The sequence below is a fragment of the Myotis daubentonii genome, chromosome 2 (genome assembly GCF_963259705.1).
Source record: "Myotis daubentonii chromosome 2, mMyoDau2.1, whole genome shotgun sequence".
Lineage (NCBI taxonomy): Eukaryota > Metazoa > Chordata > Mammalia > Chiroptera > Vespertilionidae > Myotis > Myotis daubentonii.
Genome location: NC_081841.1, coordinates 25,182,654 through 25,206,090, shown reverse-complemented (window position 1 = coordinate 25,206,090; position 23,437 = coordinate 25,182,654). Strand labels below are relative to the sequence as shown.

The 23,437-nt window shown below is 46.0% G+C and overlaps 1 protein-coding gene across 6 annotated transcripts in view; it reads right to left on the bottom strand.

The window, feature by feature from the left end:
* Window positions 1-23,437, bottom strand: part of ETV6 (ETS variant transcription factor 6) — a 224,339-nt gene that overhangs the window by 5,613 nt on the left and 195,289 nt on the right. For all 6 annotated transcript variants that reach the window (XM_059682210.1, XM_059682206.1, XM_059682209.1 and 3 more), the window contains 3 exons: window positions 18,210-18,752; window positions 4,119-4,261; window positions 2,197-2,297 (listed from right to left, as the gene is read on the bottom strand). In XM_059682210.1, coding sequence (XP_059538193.1) covers window positions 2,197-2,297; window positions 4,119-4,261; window positions 18,210-18,752 — 787 coding nt within the window. The remainder of the gene's footprint in view (window positions 1-2,196; window positions 2,298-4,118; window positions 4,262-18,209; window positions 18,753-23,437) is intronic.

Here is a 23,437-nt window from a genome sequence, read left to right as displayed (position 1 = left end):
AAAGCCTCCATAAGGTGTACAACAGAATTACACCAAATGTAATCCTCTACCTTCTAGGAGCCTATGACCTAGTTGTGGGGAGAAGGACTTCACTATCAAAAATGCAGCCCACGCCCTAGCCAGTTTGGCTCAATGGATAGAGCATTAGCCCACGGACCGAAGGGTCCTGGGTTTGATTCTGGTCAAGGGCACATACCTTGGTTGCAGGTTCCCCGGCCCTGGTCGGGGGGGGGGGGGGAGTGTGGAGGGGGCAACCAATCGATGTGTCTCTCTCACATGCATGTTTTTGTCTCTCCCTCTCCCTTCCACTTTCTCTAAAAATCAATGGAAAAATATACTTGGATGAGGGTTAACAACAACAACAAAAATGCAGATCACGAAGTTGTTTAGGGCCAAGAAATGACAGAACAAGATATCTGTGTGTTTGAGCAGTTGCAGAAGGCCTCATAAAGGCAGCCAACTGGAGGTGGACCTAGAGGGTATATATGTTAAAAAGCAAAACTCAAAGTGATAAATGTTTCTGATACAGGGAACTGCATCTGTGTTGCAGGGCGGCTGGCAGTGTATATAATGAATTTGGGAGGCAGGACAGTGGACCAGAGGTGGACAGAGAATGTCAAATTAATCTGGGGGTGAATGTGAAGTCTAGATATCAGTCTCCATTGCTCGGGAAGCAACAATAAGGCTGTTGCCTCTCTCGAATCTTCCACATCTCAAGAAAGTGCTTGTCATTTGATAAACTCCAACCTGGAACCTGCTCGTAAGAAATCTTGGGACATGCAGTGCCTGCAGCACAGAAAGGATCCAGTGAACAATTCAGCACAACCACTGGCTTGGGCATAGGAGAGTCACGGTAACGGCGGTGTCAAGGCTGGCTGCTCGACATGATGGTGATGCCAGTGATGAGAAGCAAAGGTGTGTGTGTGTGGGGGGGATTTCTAGCATGTGAAGGTCTGTCTTGAATGTTGCATGTCCAAGATACTAACGTTACATTAAATGGACAAGTCCTATAAGAAGCCTTTGGAAATGCAGATTTGAAACTTCAGGGAGGTTTTAAAGCTGGGTACAAAGATTTAAGAGTCTAACCACTGAGGTGATAATTCAAGCAATGTGATGGGATCAACTCATTCAGGAAAAAAGCACGTAGTGTGGGAAGAATATAGCCACGGACTAGGTGTGGAAAGAATGAAGGGCAGCAGCAGCACAGCCAGCAAAAGGAGGGCTCTTTTTTACTTCAGTTCCTTCGGGGTCCGTCTCTTGAGCGGCCTTTTCCATTGCTTTTAAGATCTCAACTGTTTTAACTCCCCCTTCCCAACACTAAAGCCCAGGTTCTCCACTCTTTCCAGTGAGCTCACCTGCACACAGACAGTGTCATTTTCTATCTGCACATAAACAACTCCAAACCCACGTCTCGAGTCCCATCTAGAAGTCGTTTCTGTCCCACCTGCCAAAACATATGGCCTCAGCTTGCTTGTTGATCCCGCACTCTCCCAACTTTCCCTTGGTCTCACCATGGCCATTACCACCCATGAACACCAGCGTTCTACTTCTCCTGACCGGTTCTTTAGGTCCCTTCTCCTTCCTCTTCTAATTCTTTCTCTCTTCTTACATTGTACTTGGAATCACAATCTATGTGGTAGTTTCAATGGTTGGAACTCAGTGTGAGGAATTCTGGGAAGAGGAATTTCTAGAGCAACAACTTTCAGTGCATTATAACAAATATATTGTAAAACACACACACACACACACACACACACACACACACACACACACACACACACACCTGAAACAAAATTTTCATAAATGAACAGTCCCTTTGAGTTTCATGTAATATATTCTGATATTTTCAAGTCCAGGTTCAAGCCCTGGTGTTGCCATTGACAGTGTCACTCTGGCTGCTCCCTTACCTACACTGGATGCTAATGGCAGGTAATACTATCTGAGCATTGCACTGTTTTACAGGGGAGTCAGACTGTGTTTACTTAGTTTTGGTTTTACTATAGGACAGACATAAATTTAAAAAAAATGATTGTTTTCTTAAATTCTAACAAACCAGCACCTGGTATCCAATTCATAGCTTCGGTGGCTTTGAGTATCGGATAGGCAGGTGGAGATCTTAACAGGCTCCCTCCTCCCTCTTATTTAAAGAAAACAATATCCTCCCCAAAGAAGGAAAGGAGAAAAAGGAAGTGCTACCTGAACAAAAGCCTTTGTCCGGGCTCCTTCCTGATAATGTTTAGTTTGTAGTAGTGGCGCAGGGCTCTGGACATTTTCTCATAGGTCATGTTTGTTCTGTTCTGTTTGTTCAAAGGAGGAAGGGAGAAAAAAAGCACAAAGACACAATGAAATAAACCTCAGAAAAGGCGCTGGGGGAGCTGTTAAAATAAAAGTTCTTCAGCGGCCGCCGTGACCCCGAAGTTTGGGAAGCTACCTGCGCATCTGCGGCCACCCAGGCCCATTCGTTCCCACCCCTCAGCCGCCAAGACTTCTCCCAGTGAATCACCCTTTGTCAGAAGTCCCGGAGGGGGAGGGAGCTCCGGCTAATAGGGCATATCCCTCGGCAGCCTCCCTCACTTCCTTTCCCAAGACCGCGCTCTGCTGTGCCCCAGGAATTTCCTGCAGGTTCCCACTATCTGTGGGCCATCCTTCACCTTCTGACCCACCGAGGAGAGTTTTTCTCTTTTTTGTTGCAGTGACCTTTCTCAAACGGTGTTTCTGGTTTGTCATTTTAAGGAAGAGATATTTTGTTGCTTAAATTCCTGTTGTGGAAGCAAGAACACAGAGGTTCCCAGCGCTGGGCTGGGGCTATCGTGTGGGAGGTGCAGAGGGATTTTTCCCAGGACTCGCGCGTGGAAGTGTCTGGCAGTGGAGTGGGCCCTGCCGCGTGCGGTCATGGCCGCATGGGTCCTCCAAGGCTGCAGCCAGGGCAGAGCTCGCTCGGCCGGCCGCGGCCCCCTGGTCCCCTCTCACTCGGCCGAGCTGGCACTGTGCCACTATGCCACCCACTTGTCTGTGGTCAGCCTCGGATCTTGGTTAACTGATTTTTTTTAAAAGTAGGAATACAGATTTAGTTATTTAGTTGTTTTTTTTCTTTTGGGGGCGTTGGGGGTTGGGGGTAGGTGTGCTCTTTGCTCTATTTATTTTGTTGTGGCAAGGACGCTTAACATGAGATCTACCCTTTTAACAAACTTTTAGTGCGTAATGCACTGGTGTTAACAGGTTGTACAGCAGACCCCTGGGACTTACTCATTTTACTTAAAGGAAACTTCATGGCCGTTGACTAGTGACTCCTCAGTTTCCCCTCCCCCAACCCCTGGCAACACCATTCCATTCTTGATTCAATAAATTTGCTTATTTTAGGTATTTCATAGAAGTGGAATCAGCCAGTATTTGTCTTTTTCTGACTTGCTTACTACACTTCGCATAATGTCCGCAAGGTCTGTCCGTGTGGTCGCATACGGAAGGACTTCCTTCTTTTCTCTTGCAGGTACAGACCACAGTTCCTTTAGCCCTTCAATCATGGATGTACATTTGGGTTGTTTTACCTCCTTGTTACATCTGCGCCCTTGAACAGTTTTCCTAACTCTAAAAGGCTTTATCTTTTAGATTCCACTCCCTCTTCCTAGTGTGGGAACTCGTGGGGCAAGCCTGCTTCTTGCCCTGTGTGCTTTGAAAGTGGGATGTTTTAGAGTCAGAATGTCAGTATTTTCCGTGGGAAAGGGGCTTTCGGGAACATGGGAGTTTCCGACTGAGCGGAACAGAAGCCACGCTTCAGAAGGCTCCCTCGTGCGTCAGAGCCCCGCGCGCTTCCCCGTTACCAGTTCCTAATGACCCAGGTAACAGGGCCAGGTCACGGGGCCGGTGAGGGTTGCTCAGCCCTCAGCCTGGAGGCCAGGATAGGCAGAGCTCGCTGGCACCTGGCCTGAGCCACACCGGAAAGGGGCATCTTTAATGATCTCCTTCCCTTTGCAACTGTCTAATTGTTGGCCCAGTAAGGAAGAAACTAAATGATTACGGGCAGACTTAGGAAGCAGCAGACAGACAATTATCCCCCAACCCCGGCAGAAAGGCTTTGTTTTGGCACCAGTTTACAGAGCAGATATCTGGTGCCCTTTTACCTTATGGTTTCCCCACAGTCGAGCCAGTCCGTTGGGATCCACTATCCGGAATATTTTGGATTCTTTGTCCTCCCATCGGATGAAGTTTTCGTACCGGCTGTCAGAAAGCAACTGATAGACGTAATCCCAAAGCAGTCTACAGTCTGCCGAGGAAAAGGGCAAGAAAACGCTGTTGAAAAGGTTTCTTGTCGAGACCAAGAACACAAATCAGAAAACAGTCGAGTGAGTAACTGCTCTGGCCTACTTTGGATGGACGGCCTCACCTCCCGTCTGACAGGGAGACCTGGGCCCCGAGGGGCTCGTGGGATGGTGTTGGGGAGGGTGACCTCAGTCCTGTGCGGGCCTGAGACCATCCACTCCATCTGCCTCCTCCCAAGAGGCAGACACAGTGACCGGGAGAGAGGAAGCGACTTGTCCACCGTCATGACCCATGACCTGACTTTGAGCAGAGCCCACAGGAGAGAGAGAACCAGCTCGAATTGCAAATGCACTGGCCCTGAAAGTGTGTTGAAAAGTGGGCAGGCAGGAGGCAAGTCCCGGTGTTCCAGAGAGAGCGGGTGATCAGTGGTGGTGCTAAGATGACCTGGGGGTGGAGGGTGATGCTGAACGGATAAAGACGAGAAGATTGGGGTCGGCTAAGCAATGGCAGAAAATGAAGCCTGCTGCGTGAAAGGCTGTGGGGAAAGAAAAACGCCATGGGACTCCGTGACCGTGACCGTGGGAGCTGTGACCGGCTGCTGCTGCTTCTTTTTTTTTTTTTTAAGAGTACAGATATTCTCACTACAGCATACTTGGGAGGTCTGTAAAACTGCAGAGGAAGCAGCGGAGGAAGAAACCCCGTACAAAAAATCCCTTTCTCTACTTTACAACGGGTGCTCCATCACTGGGTGGGCAACCAAGATTTATTAAGTGAATTCGTGTAGGCCGGGCCCTGAGCTAGGCTTCTAGCAAATTCCAAGAGAAGATGCGGCCCTGACCGGTTTGGCTCAGTGGATAGAGCGTCGGCCTGTGGACTGAAGGGTCCCAGGTTCGATTCTGGTCAAGGGCATGTACCTTGGTTGCGGCACATCCCCAGTGGGGGGGGGGGGTGCAGGAGGCAGCTGATGGATGTTTCTCTCTCATTGATGTTTCTAGCTCTCTATTCCTCTCCCTTCCTCTCTGTAAAAAAAATCAATAAAATATATTTAAAAAAAATAAAAAAACAAAGAGAAGATGCCTTTCCTTTGTGCTAGTCCGCTCTGGGTTTGTGCCATCGCGGGATGTGGTTTGCCCTCTAGCAGGTGGGTGGGGGCCGACGGGTACTTTCTAGGTCTAGCTCATGTTGGACTGGCCTCCGGGTGAGAATAAGAGACCCAACCTCCAGGTGCTCACTGTGGACCGGGAGCTGTGCCAGGCCCTCGCCAGCATGACTGGTGATAACCGACGAGCCGCAGGACGCCGGGTATGCACACGGCACTCTCACACGTTATTCCTAACCCTCTCACCCCAAGGTCCTGGGACTTGAAACCCGAGGCCTTGCACTACAATGTGCTGACTCCCTCCTGCTGGGCGCGGCCTGGGAGACCTGGAGGGAGTGTCTGGGTTAGACCTGGAGTGTCTCAGAGCCAGCACGTCACCTCCCAGAGAAACAAACACACCCTTCTCTGGAGTGTACCTACAAGGGGAATGGAGTCAGGTCTCCTTGGGAGAGTTTCTTGAATCTCCCTGAGGTTCGGTGTCCTCATTTACGAAATGGGACTAAGAGCCCTTACTCTGCAGGAGTCATTTTCGACCTTTTTCATCGAGGGCACAACATACACCGTCACTGAAATTCTGCGGCACATCAAAAAACACATTTTTTGAAGGACTGACAAAAAACTAGGTATAATTTTGATTCATTCACACTAGACGGCTATTGTTGTGTTGGCTGTTGTCATTTTTTAAGTTGACAATCTAAGGGAAAAGAGGTCAGTGCCCTGAGTAAGTAGTCAGGTAGGTATTACCTGTCTAAAACATTCTGGTGACACACCGGTTGAATATCGCTGCTTTACAGGATTATCGGATGAGCAATAATGTGAGTGAAGAGAAAGTAATGGAAGTAACGACGGTATTTTTTGGTGCTGTTTGCAGGCGCTGTGCTGTGTACTCTGTGGGCAGGGCTGCATTTGGCCCCTGCGACACCGGATGAGGTATTTTATGGACAAGGAAGCTGGGGCGCAGCTCCGGAGGGACACAGGATTCTAGGTTCCACGTGACTCGGAGGCCGGTGCCAGGCCACACTGCCCAATGCGGCCTCTATCCTCAGGGAAGCTGGTGAACAGGTATATGTTTGTGAAAATTTAGGACTTTCCAGAGCAAGGTTTAACTCTGTTTAGTACACCTTTTATGAAATCCAGCATAGTCTCTGAACAGAAGGAACTGGCATAAAATATGGCATTTTCTGGGAGGCTTAATTTTTCTAGGAATTACCATGAAACTTAAAATGATCATAAATTTTGCCCTGGCGGGTGTGGCTCAGTTGGTTGGAGTGTCGCACCATACACCAATGGAGGCAACTGACTGATGTTTCTCTTGTGTCTCTCTTAGATCAATGTGTTTCTCTCTCTCCCTCTCTAAAATAAAAAAAGTAGCTGGCATTTAAAAAAAAACAAACCCATAAATCTTTAGTGTCTCTTACTGTATTCTTTTTCTCCCAATTACCTGCATGTAAAAGTTAATGTGATGTATTTCATTGTGTTTTAGAAAAGGGCAAGTGGTGTTCTTAAACCGATGACCAGGCTTCTGGAGTCTGAATCCCATTGGCCAGCCTCTTCGAACTCCACCCCTACCTACAGCTGTGCTCTTACTGTGGGAGGGTGGGCTGCGGGGGCGGGGGAACAGGCCAGGGGGACGAATCCTAGTGTCATAAGTACTTAGAGAAGCCAGTGTCTTGCCATTGCAGACTGAGAATAATCAGCTGTAGTAATACGACTACTCTAGTTTCCAGGCAAAGCAGCAGTATGGGCTGCCCCTCCCCCGCCACCTCTGTCTTACGACATTTTTACTGCAAATAGGAAACAGAGAACTGAGCTGGGGTTAATGGTCCACTTGTTGTCCTGCCATCCAATGGCAGATACATTTTAGTTTCCCACCATCTCTTCCAACTGGAAAACATCTGACAAAACCAAATATTATCACATAAAATGCAGGTAAATAGGAGGAACAAGGTGGTGGTGGTGGTGAAGTTGTGTATAACTTTGCTATTTCCCACAGGGTTACAATCATTTTTACCACAAAGAAGCTTGATGACACTTTCAGATTCATCTGAATTTGGCATGTAATTCTCTAGAGTGTTCATATGAATAAAATCTCTATATATAAAAGCCTAAGCGACCATTACGACCAGTCGCTATGATGTGCACTGACCACCAGGGGGCAGATGCTCAACGAAGGAGCTGCCCCCTGGTGGTCAGTGCACTCCCACAGCCAACCTCCCGTGGCCTGCCAACCTCCCACGGTCCCTCCCCATGCCAGTCAGCCAGCCAACCTCCTGCAGTCCCTTCCCTCCTCTTACCTCCCCCCCCCCCCCCCCGGTCACCCGGTCACCCTCCCACGGTCCCTCCCCCTGGCCTGGGCGAGACAGCCCCATCGCCAGCCAGGCTGAGGGACCCCACCTGTGCACGAATTCGTGCACCGGGACTCTAGTGTAATAATAAAAAACTATCTGGTTGTCTTATATAGTTGGATGTGGAGAACGTTTGCCCTTCTGAAGGTGTGCAGTACATCAGCAGCCCTCCCAGCCGCAGGCTTCCTGGAGCTACGACTTCAAGTGGCTGGTTCTCCTCTCATCCCCTTCTGCACAAAGATGTTCACGTGTATGGTTTCTGTTGCTTCTCTTTACTGTCTTGGTAACCCCCTTTTTCTCATAAAACAGTAAATGTGAACCAGACACTTCTTCAAGTACGGGCTTGCCCAGGACTGGGCACCATGCTGGTTTTTCATCCAACTGCGGCCTTTATGCAAACCACTTACTAAGAAGAGATCTGGAAGGTTATCTGTTCTTTGGTTGGTAAAAATGAAGGGCGGGCTTACCAGAGCACAGACTTCACCTGTAAGATTCAAAACCGCGTGTATCTTGCAAGCTTTTCCCTTTCATAAATGTAAAAATAACCCCAAACAAGCTGCCACTTAATCATTTTAAATGGCATTTAATCCAGCAAAGCCAACTTCAGCTGAGTAATAAAAATATGTTGACATTCAAGACATATTGAATTACTCAGTCACTAATGGAGGAAGCAACAGGAATTTTGTAGCATGAAGCAGTTGTTTCAAGCTCAGAGTACAGTGGCTTTTATAACACTATTGATTGTTTTGTTTCTTTAGTTAAAAATTATGCCAAATGATAAAAATAACTGCTGGCCCACACAAGATTTTTTTAATTTTCTTTTTTTTTTTTTACAATTGAAGTTCAAGCCATATGAGTTTTTAAGATTTCAATGAAATAAAAGGCAGATCCTTCTTATTTCCCTGGGTCCTCTGGAGGCTATTATCACGCACCCCCCCCCCCCCCTGCAATTTTTCAGTCCATGTCAGCACAGACACAATGTTCTTTTTCTCTTTCTAAATTGAGGGATAACAGATATGCCACAGTATAGTATTAGTTTCAGGGGTACAACGCTACATAATGACTAGACATTTTTACTTGTGGGGAGATGATCACCACAGTAAGTCTAGTTACCATCTGTCACCAAAGGTACACGGTTTTATTGTTGTGATGAGAACTTTTAAGATTTACCCTCTTGAGAACGATCAAATATGCACTATAGTATTCCTGACTGCAGTCACCACGCTGTACGTGACATCCCCATGACTTACTTGTTTTGTAACTGGAAGTTTGTACCTTTTCACCTCCTTCATTCATTTTGCCCACCGCCAACCCCTCCTTCTGGTAAATGTCACTGTGTTCTTTGAGATACAATGTTCTTTGATCATCAAGGAAATGCTTAATACAATGTAATAAAAGTCATCGAACTCTATAAACAAAAGTTCATCCCGTTATAAAAGCCCTTGAACATGCATGTAAAAAAAAAACCACACTTGTATCACAAGGTATTCATTAATTTTAAGGGCATTTCTCCTAAACGGAAGGGCCTTCTCCATCAAGGCATGTGGATACGTTAAACAATTGTCCATTATTTGGACTGTCTCTCCCACCCGAGGAAGTTTATGAAAGGGTTTAGCGCAAGTAAGATGTCATCACAAAGAACCATTTTCTAATTGCAATGGGAGAGTGCTCGCTCTTTCCTGCTGCGCGAGGTACCCTGGGTGTCTGCAGCTAAAAGACATGGTAAAAAAATCCCTTTCTGTGGTGAGGAAGAATATTTTCACTCCCACGTCTGTCTTACCAGAAACTCACTGTATCAGTTCATTGAGCAGAGACTGTAAAAAGGATGGGCAGTTCACACATAACCAACATGGTTTCCAACGAAAAGAAACCATCTAGACAAAGCTGATATTATAAAACCTGAGTGGGACGTCAAGTTATGGACAAAGGGAATTGTTTAGTGATGGTGGCTAATTTAAATTTCGAGAAAGCTTCTAAGAGAGCAATTTTATGTAGTTTTCATTGCCTAAATGGAATTTTAAATGAAGGTTTGGAAAATGGGAGTTCTGTGGGTATAATCTCCAACAAGAAGAGGCTGAGTGTTCCTGTTTAATTTCTTTAAATTTATTATGAAAAAAATAATACATTTATTTCAGATTCAGCAACAAAACAGGTAAGCAACATGCAAAAAAATTGCTGCCTGGGCCAGTGTGTTCCGTGGCTATGGCATCAGCCTGTGCACTGGAGGGTCGCCGGTTTGATTCCTGGTCAAGGGAATATACCTGGGTTGCAAATTCAATCCCTGGACCTGGTTGGGGCGCATACAGGAGGCAACCAATCAATGTGTTTCTCTCACATGATGTTTCTCTCTGGCCCCCTTCCCTCCTCCCTTCCACTCTCTAAAATCAATGGGAAAAAATGCTCTCAGGTGAGGACCAACAAAACAAAACAGAACAATAATAACTGCTACTCTGCATTATAAAAGAAACTAGAGTTTCTAAACTCTTGTTCCCTATTGGGTATTTGGCAAGGTTTTGAGACAACTGTGGTTGTCTCACTGGGGTGGAGAATGCTACTAGCATCTACTGGGTGCAGGTCAGGGGTGCTACTGAATATCGTATAATACACAGCACAAGCCCCAGATCAAAGGGTTATTTGGCCCAAATATCAAGAGTGGCAAACGCAAGAAACCTTGCTTATAGACACACAGAGCTTAAAACAGGCAGGGGCGACCTGCAGCTCAGTGTCCCCTGCCTCCTCCATTCGAGCTAAGCCATTACCTAGACGCAGAAAGTTGATAAATCCAGTGCAGACAACCCTGTGTGGATACGCAGATGTGGGCTTGCAATGGATAATTGCTTGCGCTTTGCTGTGGCTTAGGAAAACAGAAACCATATGTGAGCAGTGGCGAGCTGGGGGAGGGAGGAGCTCAGGCACCAAAGACAGAGCCATGCTTCCTGGCTTCATGGGCAGAGGAACCGCAGCGACAGACCAGGCAGGACCTTCACACCTCTGGCTGCTGAAGGTGGGAAATCCTGGTGTCTGCAGCTCAGGCCTTACAGCTGAGCTGGAGCCACAGCTGGGCGCGAGCACCGCCCAGCCGGGGATTCCCACCCAGGGGCTGCGGGGAGGCAGGGACGCTGTCTTACAGAAAGGCGTACCCTCAACCAAACTGGAATTTCCAGTCTCCCCCAGCCCTCTATTATTTTCCACGCAGCCACTGTGCCGTTACTGTTTATCCTTTTCAGACTTCGTTCTGAAGCCTCCTTCTCTTTCAGGGCGCTCTGATCCCAGTGAAAATTAAGTGCTGACTCAGCCAGACTGTGAGGGGCCAGCGCCCCCCGGACAGTCCTGCTGGGGTGAAGGACCCCCCTCCCCTGCCCCGCCCCAGGGCTCTCATCCATCTCCTCCAAACAGGGACAGCTGAACGCCCCAGAGGAGGCGAGAGGGAGAGCAGGAGGTAGTCGCCAAGGAAATGAGGAAACCAGGCGCCTTGAAGGAGGACGGCCTCACGCAAAACCAACGCCCCAGACAGGTCAGCGCCCCATGCAGCTCTGGGGGGCAGTGGCGCTGGCTGTACCCTCTGCCCTTCCTTCGCTCTTGGCGGCCCTGGAGTAGAGCAAAGGAAATGGAGCAGAGGGACCCGAACACTTAGCGATGAACCTACTTGTGCTAGACAGGTACCTATTGCCTCCTTAGAACTCTAAATAAAAACCCAGTGGCCCTAACGCTCTAATGACCAAAGACCCAGGCGTGGGTGGGCGGGGCCACGCGATTTTGCGCGCTGGGATTCTAGTACTCTTATTATGGAAAAGGCAGCTAGGCCTCAGGGACATTAAGCACCTTCGCTTGGGAGGCCAGGACTAGGGTTCCATCCTGCTGACTCCAGAATCCACGCTGTCCCACAGGCCCACACTGCAGCCACATGCCAGGCTGGCTGTGGATTAGGACCTGGGCCAGGAGCCCTCGGGTCTGGGCTTCAGGGGTCTGCTGAGGGCGCTCTGCCTGCGGGAGTGTGGGGGGATGCGGTGCTTTCAGCTGCGACTGAAATTCCGAGCCCCTCTGGCTCATGGAGATGCACCACAGGCCATCCTTTCTTTCCTCCAAACACATCTACAGGTGTGAGGGATGGAGCAAAGGCATACACACACCTGCACACCCCACACCTTCCCGCAAAGCCTGCCATCACTTCCATACTAATCCCTTTACGCTTCGCTTTTATGATGCCCTTTCTTCCCCTTTGAGGCTGCTCCCAAGGCTCATTTGTAAAAGCAAAGTCCATGAACCTCATCTGAAATTGCTTCGCCAGCCCCTAAGTCAGCAGTTCTCAACCTGTGTGTCACGACCCTTTTGGGGGTCGAACGACCCTTTCACAGGGGTCGCCTAAGACCATCGGAAAACACATATATAATTACATATTGTTTTTGTGATTAATCACTATGCTTTAATTATGTTCAATTTGTAACAATGAAAATACATCCTGCATATCAGATATTTACATTACGATTCATAACAGTAGCAAAATTATAGTTATGAAGTAGCAACGAAAATAATTTTATGGTTGGGGGTCACCACAACATGAGGAACCGTATGAAAGGGCCGCGGCATTAGGAAGGTTGAGAACCACTGCCCTAAGTACTGCTGGGGAGGAAGCCAGAGGCAAGAGTGGGGCGTGACTTCCCCTTGAAGCCCCTGAGGATGAGCCTCCAACAGCTTCCCCTGGGTCTCAGGCTCATTTTCCCTCATCTGATTTAAGATTTGAGGTGTCCAGGATTGACTTTCTGTGCATATAAAACACATCCAGTCAATACAACCAAATCAAGCAAGTACAGTCCTAGCCTGGTGACAAATAAGCAATACAGGAGACTCTGCCTCCCTGATTGGAATTTTGTTTCTATTAAAAATGTAAGCTTGAGAGATAATCAACATATTTTTTAAAGCTCCTTAAAGGATCTGAAAGATTGCAATGATGTGTGTTATATGAAGTTTGGGGAGGGAGAGAACATGGTCTGGGAGGTGGGGAGATTCTATGTCTTATCTGTTTGTTGTAGGATCAACCAACCAATGAAATCCTCACCAACCAAACAAAGTTCATGTTTGCAAAGCAAAGGAGAGACTTAAACAAAAACTGTGAGATAAGCACAAGACGAGAAATAGTCTCCGTTTGGATGGTCATGGACTCTGAACAACAGATCTATACAGACCTTCAACGTCCTCACTTCTGTGTGGCAAACGAGGGCTATGGACAGACTCTAGAGCAGTTGGCCAATGAGTCCTGCTTCCTTGGCAGATTTTTGGATTAAGGCCAAGGAAGGGACAAGCTGACAGGAAGTCTGATCACTCAGGTTTTAATGGAAAACATATCCTCGGTGATGATTAACAAAACCAAGTATTTCTTTGCATACTTGAATTGTATAGTTAAGTCATTCGTTCATTTATTCCAAAATCATCACATATCTCTGTGTCCACCTAGAACACTTTGTTGTTCAAAGTGTTCTAGGTGATGTATAGAGCGTCTCTAAACATTGCATCTTTCCTGGCCTAGGCAATATCCCTTTTACATTATGCCAAAAACAAACTAAGCCACTGGTTTGTTTTTAACTGCAAACAGCTAAGTCTTAAAAGAAAAATTTTAAGTCATTTTGTTTGTTTTGTTAATCATCACGGAGGATATGTTTTCCATTGAAAGAGAGTGGGGGTGGGGAAAAGGGAGGGAGGAAGGGGGAGGGAAGGGGGAGAGACAGAGAGAGAGAAAAACATTGATGTGGCAGAGGCACATTGATTGGTTGCCCCCTGCATGCACCCGTGGGGCTGCGAGTGAACCCGCAACCCAGGTACTTGCCTTTGACCAGGAATCTAACCTGTGACCCTTCGGTGCACAGGCCAACACTCTAACCATCGATCCACACTGGCCAGGATGAAATAATTTCTTTTATTTAGCTGTATTTATGTTGAGGATGTTACTGTAACCATTCCAGGCTGGTCTGCAAACAGCCTGCAGCCTAGAACTTGTCTCCTTTCTTACTTCATTGTGATTGCTGCTCGTACATGTCTTAGGCACGCCCCATTCTCTAAAGTGCAAGTGATTCCTTGGAGGAGGGACCGTGTGTGCTACTTCTGCATGCTACCTTATGCCCATGATTCCAAGCACAATGACCAGACAAGTAAGTGAGGCTGGGACAGCAAACGCCTGCTGTGAAAGCCAATGATAAGTAGCTTAGGCTTTGCTGGCCACACCATCTCTGCTGCAGCCACTCAACTCTGCCTTGCAGTGCATAGCGCACGGCGCTGCCACAGGTAGTCCTAAGTGTCTGGGAGTGGCTGTGTGCCAATAAAACTCAATTTACAGAAACAGGTGGCAGCCGATTTGGCCTTCGGGGCAGAGCTCCCAACCCCTGCTCTGGAGGCCCAGGTCAGGAGACTCGTGTGTTGGAAAGGATGCTAGATGGAAGCTCGAGGCTGGACTCTGGATGTGTGTGGGAATCTCCGTTTCTTCATCTGTAAAGGACCCTTCTAGCTTTGAAATCATCGGGTTCTAAGAGTGAATGTCCATATACACTGAAAGCATGACTCAGGGCATCACCAGGGCTACACCCTGTCGACTGTGGAGCTCTCTGCCAGCAAACTCTTTGCTTACAAAACACGTTGGTGAGACACAGACCAGTAAAACGTCTATGGGCTGAGAGAAATGTTAGAAGGCTGGCAGATGCTGAGTTCTGCTCCCGCCCCACCCAGCAATTCCTTCCTAAGGGTAATGCATAGAAAACAAGCACAAAAAGAAGCAACTTGCTGGTTGTTACACACTGTTAGCTAGTCAATAAAAACTAGAACCCAGGACCTCGTCTCACCCTGGCCTGTGTGAACTCTCTCCCAGAAACACTAGCCATTCCAACTTGTTAAACTCAATAATAGTTCATCTTATCCTTTGAACAATAAACAACATCTTTAAACATCAGCTTCATGTGAGATTTAAATAGATCTAATTTGTGGCTTGTATTTAAATTGTCAACTACCTCCTGTCAACTATTTCCTTTATTGATCATTTTAGTTTTGCCACAAGATAAATACCTAGGTGACCTGGCATAATTTTGCATGTAATCTCTTAATTGTATGGTGCATCTCAATATTAAACAGTGAAAAAATAAAGAATTGATGAAGTACGATGGATTTTTAATGGACTTGGATTCTTGGATTTACATTTTTACCTGAAGTAAATATATATATATATGGGGACTTATCTTCTTTAGAATTTTTCTCATCTAGAATGACCGCTTTTTCTCTACTCTCCACTTGTCCATATTTGAAGTATTCATCTAAGCCCAGCTAAAAGCCACCCCCTCCATGAAGCCTTCCGTGATATGCCTGCTCCAACCTCCTGTAGTACTTAATAGGAGTCCTTTGCCGATACCAATTACAGTATTGCACTTACAGCTAATGGTCTACACCTCCTTAAACACCCACCCCCATGAGTGTAGTAAAAGTGCCTTAAATGCAGGTGTCCAAATGCATAAATCCTAGAGTACCTGAGAAAATTATATCTGAGTGGATAAGAATTCAACTTTACTACTTAATCAACATTCTTAAGTTGTTTCTACCCATTCCCTGCAGCTATGTTATTCATCAGAGTGACATTCAACAACACCTTCGTGTCACCTTCATTTCTTTCTGCTCTGTGCTCATTCAAAAAGCTAAAGGAACTACGTTTTCTCATCTAACAGTTGCTTTATAGGGACCGGAAAGATTATTATGGCTGTTTAGTAATGACAGAACTTTACACTGTACATAGAAATCACCCAATGAATTTGACCTTCAATAAACAGAATCAATTTTACAAGGATCGGAGTAAAAGACACCAGAAGGTCTGGGGTGGAGAGGCAGGGATCTCCCGAACAACACAAAGGAGCCTAGAATTGTGCTGAGGGTTACAGGATCAAGACGAAGTATGAGATCATAGACTTCTGGAGTTGGAGTTACACTGTAGACTTTCCAATCCGCTCATTCACCCTTGAGAAAAACAGTGCCATTTAGTTAAGTGAACTATTCCTGGATTTGGTGATATTAGTTAATACTGTATCACCAAATCTGGAGATGTTTAAACTGTTGACTATACCATTAGAACATTCATAATAAATAATTTTAGGGGATTCTATCATACTGCATGAGTTCTTGCACTCCTCCAAAGGCTCAGGGCCCTAGATTATTTAACATGAATATTGTGATTTCCTAGAGTCACCAAGAAAAGCATAGATTCCCCTTTTCTGTGTGTTCTTAAGGGAGAGGGGGCATCCATAGGCACCCAGGTTCATCGCTTGGTTGGTACAATATTCCATGGAGCATCATCCTGATGAGACTACATCCTTTGGCCAACAATTCTGAAGTTTGGGAACAAGAATTTAAAAAGTAGCATAATTTTTAAGGGACTAATATTTTAAAATTTACAAACTACTAAATAAGTGGAAATATAACTCCATACGCGAAAAACCTTAACTTTCTTTAGGTACAGACTTAAGGACAGTGTCACTGAGGAGGCGGACAAAACCGATTTCAGAGGAAGGCAGGCCCCGGCGGGCAGCACTACGCACAGCATCCTGCAGCCACCCAACCCCTATTGGACCTCTGCTTCTCTGGGGTCCAGTTTCCTCTGTGGTTTCGCCTATAAATGACCCAAATAAAACAGATACAGCGGTGCTAAGCTACCTCAAAGAGCTGTCCTGAGAATTATCAACAAGTAGGAAGTATCTGCGAAACGGCCAATGCTGCTGTGCAGACCATGCGAGAAACAACACAAGAGGGTCTTGCTGGACAGCACGAGACGGGTCATGTATATTATTCATGGTTCTGTGCTGACCCATCCCCTTTCTCCAACTGGGAAGTTCTCAGGCTTTGTCTAAGCTCTGCTTCTTTTTCCCTGCTCTTCTTTTCAGTTTCTTTTTTCTTTTTATTATTAAAATAATACTTATATATACACACAGGTAGAGAGAACGTAATCCCCCCACCCCCAGGCATCCATCCCTGGCCACAGGGCCACTGGCTCAGGGCTGACCTTTTTTTAGGTAGACTCCATCCATTCCTCGTGCCCGACTCTGCGGGATGTTTGAATCAAATCCCAGACATAGATCATTTCATTTTTCATAGTTTTTAAAACACATTTCTTTGCCATCTAATTTTCTTGATTCAACACTCCTGATGTAAATTATTTGTAACAATAAAATTGAGACAACATTGGAGGTGCATTTGGGGCCAGAGAAAAATTTGGAAACAACTTAAAGAAGGAACAATGAGTGGAGGCAGAGGTGATTAAAGTAAGGAGCCTACTGGACCCCAGGCTGTTGAGGTGTCAGGAGCACTGCTGCACCCTGGAGTGCAGCTGGCACTTTATCCTGGGGCATTAGCTCATGGAGGAGGAGGAAGAGGAGGAGGAGGAGGAGGAGGAGGGAGAAGAGGAGGCATTTCTCACCTTTCCCTGAACAGGCCGGACTCCTCCCCTCCTTCTTCCATGCATTCCTCCCACCAGTGAACACAAATCACCTTCAGCATTAAGCCACCTCCCTGCTAAGCCTTCTGCAATTCCTACAGTCAGAACGTGCCTTCCCTTTGCTTTGCTTCCATAGCACTTAATTATCCCGGCACACAGTGAGTAATAAATAAGTGAATAAATGCTTGTGCACTGAATGATGGGACAGAGGACTTACTTCGTTCTGCCTTATATCTTAGTTAGTGGTTTTCCCATCTGTCTCTCCTAGTGCATTTTAAATTCCTTGAAGAAATAATTGTGTCAAGTCAGCTCTGCGTCCCCTGCTTCCTAATGTGTTTATCTGCGCATAGTCAGTGCTCAACCAATGTCTCAGGAATAGAGCGACGCTCTAGGCAAAGAGCTAACCTGGCCAAGCGGTTGGAGGATTAAGCTTCTGGGGACTGACGTCACGTAAACTAGGGGAAGACAAATGCAATGTGTAGATGTCTACTGGCTTCTTGCCTCAGGAAACAAATCTGAGCTTGTCATCATAAAAGAATTCAAGAGTGGTTTCCTCCATCCCAATGACCCAACAACACCTGTCTCCAACACCACCCTCCTGTTTTTCTCTCCTGCCCCCTCCCAAGCGAGGGCTGTGCTGAGCTACTGCCCACAGGGTGGAATTACAGGCCTGTGCCCCAGACAAAGGCTCTTTATGCTGTGTCTGGTTATTAATTAGCGGCTGGAAACTTCAGGACAGGGCCATTAACATGCTCATAAACCTTTTATTCTAAGTGTTTTCGCTTAGCCATGACTCTGATGTGACTCTCCTTATAAGCGGGTTGTAGGACATTCGTTCCTTAACATTTCTGAGGCTCATTAACCACTTCGCCCCAGCAGCTCATTAACTAGCCCATTAGGGATTTCGCCTCATCCAGACAGTAGTCCCTCCGAGCCTCTGAGGGCACCTAATTGGGGATGGTGTGAGGCTGGTGGCAAAGTTCTCAGGAGAGAGGAGGGCTTTGTTAGGCCTGCCCTGAGGCTGAAGTGGCGGCAGCGGGGAGCACCCACTTACCTGCTATCCTCCCAATGGGCATGGCGTGCTCCTCTGGCGGGGAGACGGAGACCATGATGTGGTTCATGTACAGGTCTTCCCGATGCGACAGGTTGATGGGCTTCCCTTCCCGGTGCAGCCCGTCCTCGGAGAGCCTGGACTGTTTGAAATCCACGGAGTGCCGGGGGTTCAAGATCAGAGGGTGCATGATGGGGCTGGGCATCAGCTGGATCACGCGTGTGCTCTCCTGCCGGGGGCTAGATGGCTTCTGGTGGGACTCAGAGGACGGTGGGCAGTGATTATTCTCTATGGGAGACACCGACAGGGGGTAGGACTCCTGGTGGTTGTTTTCCTGGTGGAGCCTTGGTCCCTGGGCCCTCTCGGCTGGGGAGAGGCGGCGGATCATGTTGTCCAGGGGGGACCGGAGGGGCCGCTGCTCTGGGTCAGGAGACGGCCGGTGATTGGTGGTGATGGGTGACCTAGAGCGGTGCAACAGTTCAATGGTGGGAGGGTTGTGGTGCACATTCTCCACGGACGGCCTCGGGGTCCTCTGGACACAGTTATCTGTGGGGCAGAGGAGAGACCATCAGAGCCCCCAGTGAGCTGCAGGGGAGGGACCTCACTACAGCTCTACAGTGAGCAGGGCAGGGGTGCAGTGCGGCCGCTTTCTGCCCAGGATGCAGGGCTGTTTTCCCCGCGCAGTGCACATACTTAGAATTCTTTTCCTGCCACTAGACAGCGAAGAATGTCTACAAACATTCCATCAATCACCTGCTCGTAGCTTACAAACACGAGGAAGCCAAACTTTCATTCTTTACCTTTGACTCTGCATGTGGCTTTCAGGGTCCTTAAGGGTTTCTCCTAGATGCTTTCACTGACTTACATTTTCATAAGCAAATTTTCATTTTCTCTACCTCCAGGAGGTATGGGTATTTAATAATAATAATAATAATAATAATAATAATAACAACAACAACAAAGCAATTACTATATCCTAGCTTCTGCATTGTACTATTTAAAATTTACAACACTCCTAAGTAGCAGATACTAACTACATTAATCCTACTTCACAGGTGAAAAAATGGAGGCATAGAGAAGGTAAGCAATTTACCCAAGGCCACAGAGCCAGTTAGGGGGTTAGAACCAGACTCCAATCAGATTCTAGAACCCATGTATCTATTGCAATATCTACCACTTTTCTATATACAAACCAGGGTGGAAGTAACACCTAAACCTGCTCTAAGCATAAATAGCGGGGCGAATGTACAGAATGACAATCTGATTGTACTTGAAAGAACGATTAGGATCACTCTGTTTCTGAGTGCGCAGACCCTACCCATAAGTGCTTAAAGATAGGCAGAGGTAAGTAAAAAGGAGAAACATACCTTCACCCCATCCCACTTTAACTTTCAAGCTGGTCACATATGAGCAAGGACAACCCAGAAGTATACACAGCTCAGCAACAGAAGTAGTTCTGCAGGCTGGGTTGAGAGAGGAACTAGCATACATTTGGCTTTGAGTCTGCTAAGAATAGGAAGGAGATAAATCTGTCTATGAAAATGGAGCTTTCTATAGGGACCCACACTCATCTTCATGAAGTTTTTCTGGCCATATCTATTCCCAGAACTGTCTCATTGGCATAGCTACCAGCAGGAGACTGGTTTATTAAGCTATAGTATACCTATAAATAGTGGAGGATTATATATATATATATATATATATATATATATATATATATATATATATATATATATGGTAATATGCAAATTAGGCCAGGACGCTGTAACGGGTCACTACCGGACAGGAAGAGGTTGCACAGGCAGGTGAGGCCTGGAGCGGAGACGGAGACAGAGACAGGGGGGCCTGCCCGAGCTGGTGCGGCGGCTCTGGCGACCCGGAGCGGACACAGGCAGGGGGGCTGGGGAGACCTGGGCGGAAGTCAGGCGCGGGTCCCGGCCGCCTGCAGCGCCAGTCTGGCCTGACTCCCGCGGCCGCCCATGGGGTGCCTCCTTGCGCAATTGCTGGGCCTCTAGTGTGGCTATAAAATGGAATGAGGAGTATCTCAATATTCTGCTAAGCACTGGTCTTTAGGTTCTGTGGTTAGATAAGCAAAGCAAGATAAAGTATTTATGGTATGCTACCATTTTTCTAATGAAGAAGGGAATTCCAGTTTCAATAATGGCAGAGTGGCTTGTACTGAACTAACCTTTCTACAGGTAGAAATAATAGAATCTGGATAGAATACATTTCTAAAAGTTATTTGAAGGTAATGGAAAAAATGAAGGGGATTTCACTCTTGAAAGAATGAAACTGACAAGAGTGAGATACCAATTTGCAGAGCTTTTGCCCTGAGGATTGTCCGTGTAATGTGGGGCAGATAGAGAATGACTTGAAAGTTGCTTGAGGTGTCAGGGATTCAAGTATGGCTGCCAGAATGGCAAAAAATTGAGAGAGCAAGTCTCATAAAGAGAGCTTCAGAGGGAATATCACTAAATTGGCACATAAAGTTTCCTCAAATCTTTAACATGTGCTCTGAATAGCACATGTGCTGGGGAAACTCTCTGAGGAGCTCAGTGAAAAGCAACAGCTGGATGATTGAAAGATAGGAGCAGAAATCTCGGCTACTGGCCACTGAATTGAAGACAGAATTTGGATTTTAATTTCCATTAGAAAGCTCTGTAAGTATCTCAAGCTGGGTATTAACCCAGAACGGCCACACCTTATGAGTAAGAATAGTGCTCTAGGACAAAGGGATTTACCTGATGGCTAAAGGCAAAACTGAAGCAGATCTGTCCTAACTAAATGTAAGATCAAGACTCAACAAATTCAAAGTGACTGGCTAGTCATTTAACTGCCTAGAATAAAAATCAACATCCTTCGGAGGAATCTATATACATAAAAGCCTAAGCAACCATCCGACTGTTCAACCATCTGACCCGTAGCTATGATGCGCAATGATCACCAAGGGGCAGACGCTCCAACCGGTAGCTAAGATGTGCATTGACCACTAGGGGACAGATGCTCAACACAGGAGCTGCTGAGCTGCGGTGACTTGGCAGCTGCAGCTCTTGGGTGATGCACCCAGAACCAGAGAGGAGGGAGCCCAATACCAGGGTGAGTCACCCAAGAACTGTCCTCTTGCAATTGGGACCCCTCGGGGGATGTTGGAGAGCGCAGGCCAGGCCAAGGGACCCCACCTGTCGGAGGGACCCCCCTCACTCTGCAGACACCCTTCAAGCCCCAGCGCTGCCCAGGGAGGGACCACAAGAGGTTGGCTCTAGGGCAGGGGTGGGCAAACTTTTTGACTTGAGGGCCACAATGGGTTCTTAAACTGGACTGGAGGGCCAGAACAAAAGCATGGATGGAGTGTTTGTGTGAACTAATATAAATTCAAAGTAAACATCATTACATAAAAGGGTATGGTCTTTTTTTTTTTTTAGTTTTATGCATTTCAAATGGGCCGGATCCGGCCCACGGCCGTAGTTTGCCCATGGCTGCTCTAGGGCATGTCTGGCCTATCTCACCCAGTCCCGCTCCTCCGACCACCTTCGAATTAATTCCTTTCAATGTGCATGAATCCATGCCCTGGGCACTAGTATAACATACTTTCTCTACAATGTGTTATCGATTGTGCTTATCTATCTTTATTGGATATCTAGTATCCAATAAAGGTTTTCTAGACATTCGAAGACAGAGAAGCATGATCCAAAATCAAGAGGAAAACAGACTGAAAACAGACTGATAATGCAGAGGTTGAAATTAGCAAAAAAGAACTTTAAAGTAGCTGTAAGTTCAAGCATTTACAATAAATGATAATCATAATGAATGATAACGGAGATTGTCAGAAGAGAAATGGAAATGATATATAAAAAAAGAAGATTCTAGAACTGAAAAAAAAATACAGTATCTGAAATGAAAGATTAGACTAGATGAACTTAATAGCAGGTTGGAGATGACAGAAGATAGGATTAGGAAACTTGAAGACAAATTTTAAAAAGTTAAAAAATAGATCCTCTGTGACTGAAACAATATTAAATGGTAACAGGCATGTACCCGGAGTCTAAGAAGGAGAGAACAGAAAGAATGGGGCAAAAAATTTGCAGAAATAATGGCCAAATTGTTCCCAAATTTGGTAACAATGACAAACTTAAAGGTCCAAGAAGCTCAGCAAATCCCAAGCAAAATAAATACAAGAAAAGCTACACACAGTCACACCATAGTAAAAAATCTGAAAACCAAAGAGAAAATCTTGAAAGCAACCAGAGAGAAAAAAGACACACTATGTACAGGGGAAGATTTACACTAACAAGCAAGTGTGCAAGAAAGATAGAGATGGAGAACTATAGATTGAAAGAGACTTAAGAGACACATCAACCATTTGCAATGTATAGAGACTTGTTTGGATTATGATTCAAAGTTAGAAACATTGATGAGATAGTTGGGGAAATGTGAACATTAACAGGATATTTGGTGATACTGAAGATCTATTAGTTTTCAGGTGATGTAATAACTCTGTATGATTTTATAATGGGTCCTTATCTTTTCAGACCTGTACTGATATATTTATAGATGAAATTATATACCTGGGATTTGCTTTACAACAATCTGGAAGTTTGAATCAGAGTGTACCTGGGGCATAAAGGAAACAAGAATGGCCACAATTGATCCTTAAAGCTGGTGATGGGTACATGGTGGTTCATTATATAATTCTCCCTACTTTTGTATCAATTTGATGTTTGCCTACAAAAAAGTGTGTGTGTGTGTTTTTAAGTGCTTAATCAATCTTGCAATGATACAGGTTGGGATGACAAGTACTAACTTCGTTACTTGAACCCAAATGCAAATAAATGCTTACAAGGTACTGGCTGGACCCGTGGTATTAACTTTAATAGCTGAGATTATTAGTATGATATAAATGACCTGTAATCTTTTGGGGATGATTCTTTTCACAGCTAATATGGATCTCAACTCTGCTAGCCATGAACACTTGTCATTTGTCATAGAATATGGCCATCGTAAGCAAGTATTTAAGATAGCTGCATTTTGAAGTTTCATATGTTTTCTTCTAAATGCCATTTACAGAATGTCTCCCTTTCCTTAAAAGCTTATTAAGGTTTTAAAAATACTTAAGGATGATGAAGGCCATGTGTTGAAAAATCCTATTTCCTGAATCCATTTCCCGTCTTACAAATTGCAAAATGACACAGGCATTGGCCAGTAGTCTGGTTACCTACAAGCTTCCTTTGATG